The sequence below is a fragment of the Aphelocoma coerulescens genome, chromosome 4 (assembly GCF_041296385.1).
Source record: "Aphelocoma coerulescens isolate FSJ_1873_10779 chromosome 4, UR_Acoe_1.0, whole genome shotgun sequence".
In the NCBI taxonomy this organism is placed as follows: Eukaryota; Metazoa; Chordata; class Aves; order Passeriformes; family Corvidae; genus Aphelocoma; species Aphelocoma coerulescens.
The window spans coordinates 64,013,138-64,023,703 of record NC_091017.1 but is presented as its reverse complement, the minus strand read 5'-3'; the positions used below and the strand labels follow the sequence as shown (position 1 = coordinate 64,023,703).

The 10,566-nt window shown below is 37.5% G+C and overlaps 1 protein-coding gene across 5 annotated transcripts in view; it reads right to left on the bottom strand.

Annotated features, from left to right (window-relative positions):
* Window positions 1-2,802: 2,802 nt before the first annotated feature.
* TAPT1 (transmembrane anterior posterior transformation 1) overlaps window positions 2,803-10,566 on the bottom strand; it is a 51,130-nt gene continuing 43,366 nt past the window's right edge. For all 5 annotated transcript variants that reach the window (XM_069014381.1, XM_069014378.1, XM_069014382.1 and 2 more), the window contains 2 exons: window positions 7,542-7,702; window positions 2,803-4,905 (listed from right to left, as the gene is read on the bottom strand). In XM_069014381.1, the coding sequence (XP_068870482.1) occupies window positions 4,676-4,905; window positions 7,542-7,702 (391 nt within the window). In that variant the 3' untranslated portion in view covers window positions 2,803-4,675. The remainder of the gene's footprint in view (window positions 4,906-7,541; window positions 7,703-10,566) is intronic.

Here is a 10,566-nt window from a genome sequence, read left to right as displayed (position 1 = left end):
CCTGGTCTAGTGAAAGGTGTCCCTGGCCATGGCAGCGGGGTTGGAATTAGATGGTGTTTAAGGTCTCTTCCAACTCTATTAGCATCACAGGAACATATTGATATTGAAAACAGTCAACAAAGTTATTACTGCTGTTGTCTAACAAACTGAGCATGGATGGGAAGAACAACCAGCATAAAACCTGAGATTTCCTTGAACACCAAAAATTACTGTATTAAAAATATACTGCTTTGTAACAAAGCTGTCATACCACCAATCTAAGATCAGTAACTTCTGATATAAAAATGTGAAAGCAGTAAACACAACATAACATATAATGCATGCAATGTGTTTGCCTATGCAATACAGGATTTATCTAGCAAAGCTTAAATACAACTGCACGAGTCAGCCTAAAAAACCCTAGAATCCCAGGTAGTGCAGCTGCAACCCATATCTTTGTACTCACAAAAACCTGACTCCTCTCTCTCCCTCTCTCCCCAATGCTCAATACTTCCTTGCAGTTCATCGGTCAGACAGAACTGCCTACACTGAGAATGAACCTCAGCTCTGCTTGATAGCATCACTCTCCTAGGCAGTGGTGATGAATGGAAGCAATGGCAGCCTACACAGCTTGAAGCTGCAGCTGTGAGGCACAGGTGGGCAGCAGAATTACAAGGGCACATTTTAAAATCTGAGTTTATTTCATCACAAATACGATGAGTGTTTTGGTCAAAATTGAGAAATATTTTTAAAACCTATTGCAATTTTTGATTTTTCTGTTATTAGAACTCTGAGCTTACTAATGAGTGTTCTTTGGTGTTATATATTTATGATCTTTCTTACAACTGTTGGCAGTGTTTTTCTAAATCAGGGTATACTGAAGTCCTAAAAGAAGCCTAACTAGACTTAGGCTTGGTAGGTATGGTTGATGAAAGTTACTATGAAAAAGACATACAGAAATGATACATCAAGTGTTCTCTGACAGCCTTCAGAGTCTAAACATCTTACACCATTATATAAAGGAAAAATTTCCTTGAGATAAAGGTGGTCCCACTGCAGCTCCCTCTGCCAGCAGCTCAGTACTTACACAAAGCTATTTGCTTCCCTGGAGCAAAATTCAGGCAGTCCTAATTTCTAAGACAGAACACTTGCTCTGAAGAAGTTTTAAAAGCAAATTTTGTTTAGCATTTGTGAAGAGCATTCTGAAGCTATGACTCCCCAGGACTGAGTTGGAATGACTCCTGGTTTACTGACAATGGAGGAGCCCAGTTTGTAAGACAAAGTGTTGCAGTGTTTCAGGAGGTTCACAGAGTTTGATTACATTTGTGCTATAATTAAGTTGCATCCATCCTTGCTCACCACCACCAAGAAGATTCACAACTGCAGACTAACAGCTGTGGCACAGCAGCCACAACTAGGCAAATACTGGCTTTAACAACAGTGATCTCATCAACTATGCTGGGTCACAGAAACAGACTTCAAAATGAATTATTAGACTACAGAAAATTTTGCACCACAAAAAATCAAGACAAAGTTGAAGTTTCAAACTCACTCTAAATTAAGGGAGAGTAAATTAACAGTGTGCTTGTGATTGTAAAACTACTATGCTTGAGGGGAAATTCTGCTTGGCTGATGAACATCTGAAAGGCTTCAAAAGATTAATTATATAGTCCTGTCAAAACCAGTTGTTTCTTAATGCTCCCATAATGAATAATACTAATTATGAATATACACTGTACTCAATGTGTGTTTTTGGAATTAATTTGGCAAGTGTGACTTCAGCTGAAAAATCACTGCTTGCCTAGATTTTATTTTTGGTGGGATTTATCAATTGAAGAACTTAATTTATTCACTATTTAACCTCTGATGCTCTTATATATATCACTGTTAAGACAAGGTATTTGAGAAAACCTGAATGAACAGCTGTATCTATGGATGAGAAATTTGGTGTTGCTGGTTTTATTTGTTTGGGGGTTTGTTCCCCCTCAGCCACCTATAGAGTTCTGAGAGGACCACCCAGGGTCAGAGAAGCAGCTCTGACCTTTCATTAAAGGTACACTGCTAGATATCCAAGGAATCCCTATAAATCATGAACAAAAAGATGACAATCAGAGAGCTTGCAGCAAGAGGAAGGAATGAAGTGTGATGCCCAGCTGGGCCCCACCAGCCTTTGGGAGTTTAAGGGGAAGTGCTGTGTTTGCAATGCCCTCTACAGCAGTGCCTCGAGTACACCTTGGTGTTACGGTGATCCGAGGGCAATGCAGTCACACCTCCACAGCAGGCAGGGATGTACCAGCCACACCCCAAAGCCCAGCTGTACTGCTTTAGACCCAGGCACCACAGTTCAAGTGTCAAAACAAAGCCCCAGGAGGATTCAGGCCAGGACTCCTGCCCCAGTGCCGTGAGCCATTACCCTTCCACTGCCACCACTGTGTGCCCAGCGAGGGCTTTGCCTGTGCTGAGCCTGCATTCACACTTGGCTTTGCTGTGTAGGTCCAAGTCCAATTGTAGTAACTGACTACATAAATTACAACTCCCCTAAGACACAGTATTTTTTCATTCACATGGTGTGTGCCCTTAAAAACCAAATTAATAATAGGTTGCCATCAATACCTTCTTCCTACAAGTGGCAATAACCAACTGCTACAGAAATAGATCTGAAGCCATGGATAACCCAGTTCTTATGCTCATTTGTGTCCCACATTTGCAAAAATCCTACTCTATGGAAATCAGCATTTCAAACATTAAATACTTTGCAAATCACCAGCTCTGAATACTAAAAAAGAAATGTCGACGCTGTACTTTTCCTTTTTTAAACAAATATTACAAAATTGAATTTTATTGAGTTTCACACAAGATGCACTTATAAAATTGATACAGAATGTCATTCAACAGAAGAAAATGAAAGCAATTTCAAGCTTTCTTTAGCAACTGCTAAATAATTATAAGATACACCAAATTGACAGGTAATCTTAATTTCAATGTGTGAACATCTCCAATTAGTATAAAATACACCAAAAATTAAAGATTTTCAAATTTTTTCACAGCACAAGTCCTTTTCTTTTTACTTTCATCCCTGAACATAACCACAGATTTCAGCCATTACACCCACTACTCTTATGGGAGAGGAGAGGCTGAATGACTGCATCAAGGAGTTCCCAGCAGAGCAGAGCACCCTAAACGGTACAGTAGAGTTCTCTCATTATCAAGTCTGCTCAGATAAGTAACTGTCCAATTGCCTCCATCTGCTGTATTACTGCAGTCCTGCAAAGTTTCAGGGATTAGCAGATACATTAAACTTTCACACGTTCATACAGCAAATAAACTTTGGCTTTCCCATTCTGACAAATTATGAAATTAGCAAAGAGCAAATTGTCTTCATTTGTTCAGCACTGAAGTACTTTTATGATACCTTCCCTTGGAAAGTAAAACTGGTGCTTACTTGAATGTCTGAAAGGCATTTTGGAAGTTAATGCTGTGTTTTAACAACATATGAAGAGTTTATAATTACCTAAGGGATCTCTTTTGATACAACTCTCCAGCCTATGTTTTGAGCTCAAATTTAATCCATTCTTGGTCTGAGGATTCCAAAACTACTTCTGTCAACCCTCCCAACTCTGCATCTCACACCAGAAATTAAGATGCATTGTAATGCTTAAATGCTCTTTATAGATCTAGTCCATCTACTTGACTACGACCAATCAATTACATTAAATGGATAATCATGATTTGATTGTCAGTGTGAGCTTTTATAGGCATGTTCTCAGGCAAGTTAATACACAGATGTCATTCTTCTAAGAGTTAAATGCAAAATGCAGTGCAATGTTCTTTTCTGCTGTGTTAATGCCATACATACAGTTCCAACACAACCCTTGTTTGCTGCAATAACACTGCTGTTCCTTAACATTAGAAGTGCCCCTTTAATATTTTTTCCTACAGCAACAAAAAATCCTCAGCTTTTAAAAATAATTTTCTAAATAATTTGCCTTGCAGGACACACAACACATGAAATGAATATGCTTCATATTTGCCCAGTTAAGCAGAACCTTCATTATTGTGATCTTTCCCTGGCATTTAGTATTCAGATAAAATACTATGCAGTAAGTCTTTCACTTAAAGGCAAAATTTTATTCTGATTACAAGATTTTCAAGATACATCTTGAAAAGATTTTTGTTGACAGGAATAACTATCTTGACTTACTGTTTTATGTACCAATGCTTTATGCGTTTGTTGATATAAGCACAAGTTTTGAATTCTGCTTGCAGATGTTTAATAAAACACAGTAACTGGATAGGCAAGCTTCCGGTCAAGTTGCCACACATTTCCAGGAATATCCTTACACTGGAGGAACCTTCATGAGAAATAGTGTTCTGGAAGCATGGTTTCATAATGCAGAACAGGGTTATGCTTTTTTTCCAGTCTGTTTTCCAGAAAATTGATACTGCAGCTCTGCCACCAGGCTAGAGACTCACGATCCACCACATTTTCCAAGAGGCAAGTTAAAGACTGCTTACTTGACCTGACCAGATACCAAGCCAAGTTACTTGTAGAAAGAAATTAATATTTTTTTGCCATTAATAATTTAAGTTTTTAAATAAATATTTATGTGCCTTTTGGCAACTGTCCATTCTGGTAGCATCTGCTGTCCCAACAGCTCAGTATCCTTAGCATATTGATTTAAAAAAAAATAAATTCTTAGTCAATTCTGTTTCCACAAATAGTAAACCTGTCTATCTCCAACAAGTCTTTCTTTGCAGACCTGTGTTTTAATTCTGAACTGTCTTGGCTTATATCTTTTTCTTCTCCATCAGGAGTTGTCAGAAATTGATCAGAATTGCTTGTTACAAGTAAAGATGGCATATTCTCCTTCTGATGCACTGGTTGACTGGTAACTGATGTAGAACCATTTTCATCTGTGGAAATTCCTGTTGGAAGAGGAGACAATTACAAAGGTAATAATGAGTTTAACACAGACGTATTGATACAATGTGCAACATTCAGATTCATCCAAAGCTATCCTGAGAAACTATGCTGCATGAAATCAGGCGAAGCAACAGAAAAATGCTTTCTGGAAGCCACTACTGTAAGAGATCTCCTTTTCTGATTTAGAAAACATAGAAAAAAAATAGACAGAAAAAACCAAATTCTCCAGAAGCTTAAATAATCAGCAGGAGCATAAGCAGCAGGAGTTAGGACAGACATGCTCATTTTTGTTGGCTTAAGCAAAAAGATTTTTGACAGTCCTTGTGTGAATCACACAAATGTTTTCTACGGAAATGAACAAAAGGAATCTCCGTGGCAGGAACTAGATGTGCCTAATCCTCTACATAAGTACAATAAACCTGCCTTCTCCAGGGATAGCTAATAAATGACTCATGCACTGCTACGCACTTTAATAGCACTGAGCCCTAAAGCAGTGCTATTAAAGATGTCTATTTTTATTCCTGTCTCTTACTTCAGTGGAACTGAACACTGGCTTCATTAACCTACGATATTGGTAAGTAATATCTGTATGTTTTTTCCATATTTTGTTAAACATTTAAAGAATTAAAATGTACAAGCAAATGACAGGAGATAGTAAATAAGAAAAAAAAAATTATTTCCTCCTCACTAACGACTGAGTTATTGTTTCTAAAGGAATCTGAAAAAATCTGACTGATGTGGAGAATACTGCAGACAGCCCAAGGAAATGTTATCTGTCAGAATTGTAGCACTATCCAAATTACTACAAGCACTTGTTTCTGCAGAGCATCTGGTGACAGTATGCCATCTACTACTTGAAGGTACATGGGTTACCCTCTACCATCTTATGCAAGTTAAAGGTACTGAACTTGCATTGAGAAAGGAGACAAGTAACTTTAATTCTAGAACTTGGTTACAAATATAAGTATTTTCTAACCCAGCAGCTTCCAGATGTAGCTGGTCAGCCTGTAAATGATTACTGGTAATTAGAGCTTTCATCCCTCAAGAGCAAGTTTAGAATTTTATTCTTCAAAATTTTAACTGTTTTTGTGGACAAGGTGGAATCTCCTTAGAAAATTAACTGACAAACTACAAGCTGGCACAAAGGAGAACAGACTAATTAATTCCCTTAGCCTCATCCTAATAAGAGATGGGTTGAGAGCTTCTATTGAAAAAAACCTGATAAATGGGGCACAGAGATTAACTAATATTGGAGAGCCCAGTAGTAATAATACAAAAGCTGAGGAAGGTAAAATCATTCTTTCACATAATCAAGATTTCTAGTAAATAAAGAGCTGTTAAAAAAATACAAAATCCCCAAAAAACTGTAAAATTTAGCTTTTTCCATCACCAGTGGAAGCTAGGAATACGCTGAATAAAATCCACAAAAGCTTTTTGGTTGCTACTTTTTGCTCAAAATCTTTCCATTGGAGAAAATAAGCATCCCTGCTACTTTAGCTCAAAAGAGTCTTCAGGATTTACATACTGTAAGTTTAAGGCTCAATATAAGTAAGTACAACTCACTAAGTCTCATATCCAAGTGTAGTAATAGAATGTTTAATTAAAATGTATCATCACGACAGTTCTCTAATGAAATGCAAAAGACGTTCATACCACATTCTTTCATCATGAAAGTAACACAGTTGAATGAATTTAAAAGTGAAAGTCTGCACCAAGTTTCTGCCTGATGTGATTTGACACATGTGAGATGCAGACGTTTATGACAAACGCTGACAGATTCTTAACTCTCCCCTTGCTGGCGAGACACTCTGACGACTAACAAGCACCTTGCATTTCAAGCTGTTCAAGTTGCTGGCAAGCCATGGAGTGCACACAATAAAAGCCTCACTGTTAAGTTCTCTAAGGCTCTCATTGAGCTTTTCCCACAGGAAGATACAATCCAATTCAGTTGACGGGAACAATGAAGGTTTCTGTTTCCTTCTATAATGTGTCACACAAATACAATAATGCCATATTCCCATGATAAATTAACTGCTAATGCTGAGGACCTGTATGTGAAAATTGTGCTACATAGACTTGAAATGGGGTAAAGACCCACTGAAATTCCTATTTGGACTTCATAAAGCTTTTCATTAATGTGTTCGTGACAACTACATTTAATTATACCTATGCACAAACCTACCATGTTTTACACTGATTTCCATGAGAAATACAAACTGCTTCCCTACTAAACTTAAGCACTGTCACAGATGATGTGTAAATATTCACTTATTTGTGCAGTGACATGGCAGAGGGGGTTGGACTAGGTGGTCTTTAAAGGTTCCTTCCAACCCAAACCAAATCATTCCATGATTATGAATTTAAAACAAAAGCATGCTTCTGTTCCGTTGCTTCTATCACCTCCACATATCAGAGTGGGATCTTGTCAGAGATATGAGTATTTATTACCAAAAGAAGATGCCTGAACTAGAAGCAATAAATTCTATTACATTTACAGACTTGTGTTCACAGCTGTGATATGGCACAATTAAGGTCCAGCAACAGGGTTTGTGCAGCAAACATTGTCATGCACCTGGTTTAATATTAAATTTAGTCTGAAAAAATTTCACTGAAAACAAACCAAGGCAGTTAGCCTTACCTTGGGTAGATTTAAATGTGCTTTGCTGTTTGCCAGCTGGCTTCCCTGGGGTGGCAGTCAGGACAGGATTGAATAATTTCTCCTCCATTTTTGCTTCCTTTACATATTGACATGATTTCCCCAGCAATACAATGCTGTTAAGGACTTTGAGAGATATTAACCTGGAAAAAAAATTGTTTACATATTTGCATTAGCGTATTAAAATAATTGCGTATTATTCATACTGCAATTATTCATATGAAAATAACTGCATATGGTTAGTGCTGTCTTAGAAAGATTAGCTAACAAATTAAATCCTTTCAATATCAAGATCAAAAGGTAGTTTCCTTTTCCTAACAAATTGTTTCAGATTCAATGCTTAATTTTCTTTTTCCTCCAGAAAGCATCTAGAGAAAAACATCAAGTTTTATTATTTAGCTAAAGGACTACAAGGACAGTTAAGCAGCCATTTAAGACATCAAATATTTAAATGAAGAATTAAAAAGGGCCCTCAACAGTGCAAGTCCAAAATAAATGCATCCAAATTAAGTGTGCCCCGCCAAGGATCTCTAGTAGACTTGGAACCACAGGACAGCAAATATAGAACCACGGAATCATTAAGGCTGGAAGAGAGTTCCAGGATCATTGAGTCCAACCATTAATCCAGCAATGCCAAGTCCAATATCTAGCTTTTACAAACTACAGACTAACCATAAGAAGTCCTTTTTCACATCACAGAAGAGGGTCCATAAAACTCAACAAATCCAAAGAGGCAGCACTGTATTACCTTCATAGCACAGTTCAGTTGATGGCAGATTCTTTTTCTACTATGACTAAATTGCAGCACAATCTTCAGCAAATCACTAAATCCCTTTTACACCTGCCTCCTCATCTGAAGAAAAGGAAGGCCTCAACTACCATCAAGTGCTTTTTTACCATTCAAATGAGTTTTGCAAAATCTAATTTCCATTACTGGCACCACATGACTCACAGACCTTTGTCCACTCCAGGGAGCGAAGGCTCATTGCAGAATGACATGGAAAGAGTGCTCTGTTCTCTGCAGGATGAATGAAATATTCTCTATGCAAATAAAGCTATGTAACAAGACTGAACCAAATGCAGACCCTGAATTCATTCTCCACTCTCTGGAAAGTCTGTTTATCGTGTACATCACTAAGAGACTAAAAAGACTACTTGAAGTGACCATTCACAGATCCATGGAGTAAGCCTAACTGCTTAATCATGAAGTGATCCAAGCACACTCCAGCAGCAGCTCCCCTATCTCTCACTGTGTAAATGTAATCAGAACTTGTCACACAGAAAAACAAACTACACTGCAACTTTAAGGGAAAAAAAAAATTATTTATTCCATTTCAATAGAGAAATGGAAGAATACGCAGAGCGCTTTCAGTACTTAGAAGAAAGTGACATATTAGTATACAAGCAAACAAAGAAGATATCATTTTATACAGGTTGAAAGCTGTGCTTCTCTACGATTTTATTAGGTTATTAGGACAGATTTTATTTCAGAGAGTTGAGCAGTTCTCCTTCATTTTTAATGTTTTAGAGGTGTTTTTCTTATGCTTCTTATGTAACATGTTTTCATTCTGAGAAAGTAGGTTTCTACAGAATAGTTTGACTCTGATTTAATGAGATCAGAAGTTGAAAAGGCCATAAATCACCACGTCACTCTATCAGTTCCAGCTTCTCATGGAAAATTATGCAAGTATTTCTAGCAATTCTCCTTTATTCTTTTCTGCCAGCCTACCTGTTTTTGGCAAGACTAACTACAATTAAGGCTTAACTACAGTTGTTAATTATCAATACAAAATTAGTTCACCTGTAGTATAGACTCAATTCTTTGCCCAGTTAACGGTTTCAGATTTTATCATGCCATTTCTCACATATCTATGCTATTACATATGTATTCTGTAGATATTCTCACATCTGATAAAAAACTTGAATTTATGTTCAGAACAAAAATTACTTGAAAGATGCAAGAGGTGAGCTAGCTCCAAGTCTGAGATCACAGCAGAAATGTGACAGACACAGAAGAAAAATCTGCTCTCACTTTTCAGTAAGGACAAAATAGACCAAAATGTATTTACTTTTGTGACCTATGCCTTTAAAGAGCAGCATTTAATACTTCATGTTAATCACATTACTTTTTTTCTGCCTTCCATTCTCCAAGCCATAGAGACAGTGAAAAATCCAGGGCTGGGGTGCAGCAGTGGAATGGTAGAGGTAGGAAAATATTACATATATTGGGAAAAAGGAAAAACCACTGAGCAGGATTAAAGTGCTGACCTTGGTATACCACAGCTTGAATGTGATGATCAGGGCATAGTGCTTTGAATTATATAAAGCTGGCTTTAGGAAGAACATGGGCACAGCATGTAGTATGCTGGGGAAGAAATCAAAGTATGGTGCAGAGGAATGTGGCTAACATTTTAGTATTTGGCCTATATGCAATATCTCAAAGCCTTAGTTATCTGACACTAAACAGATGTGTCCCTACACTGATGTAGACAAAACACATCTGATCAAGGTCTATTTTTTGCAGATTAGGGTCAGATTAGAGATAAGAGTCTACCTATTAATAAAGAATGTGTAGTAATCCTGTTCTTCTCATAAACTATTGTAGAACAGTAGTCTGCTCTCTTCTTGCTGAACCACTGCCCCTGACTTAGAAGTCTTATGCTTCCCAAGCCTCGCTGCTTTCACTTAAAACACAGTGGTAGGGCACTGGAAGAAATACTCCCACAATACTGCAGGCAGGTTCTTTTTCTGTCAGCAACTTGAAATACTTAATTGTTTATGATCAATTTTGGGATGATTTGAAATGAATCAGTACTGAAAGACAACAAACAATGACAGTGCAGTATACAGCTCTCGTAGAAAGTGGCCATCCCCAGACAGTACCCAGCAAGTGCCTCAAGACAGGCAAACTAAATTGGATGTAAAGTACAGTTATGCATGTCTCAGAAGTACCTATCAACCAGTGAGAAGGTAACACAAGCATGAACTGACTTGGCAGTGAAGGGAT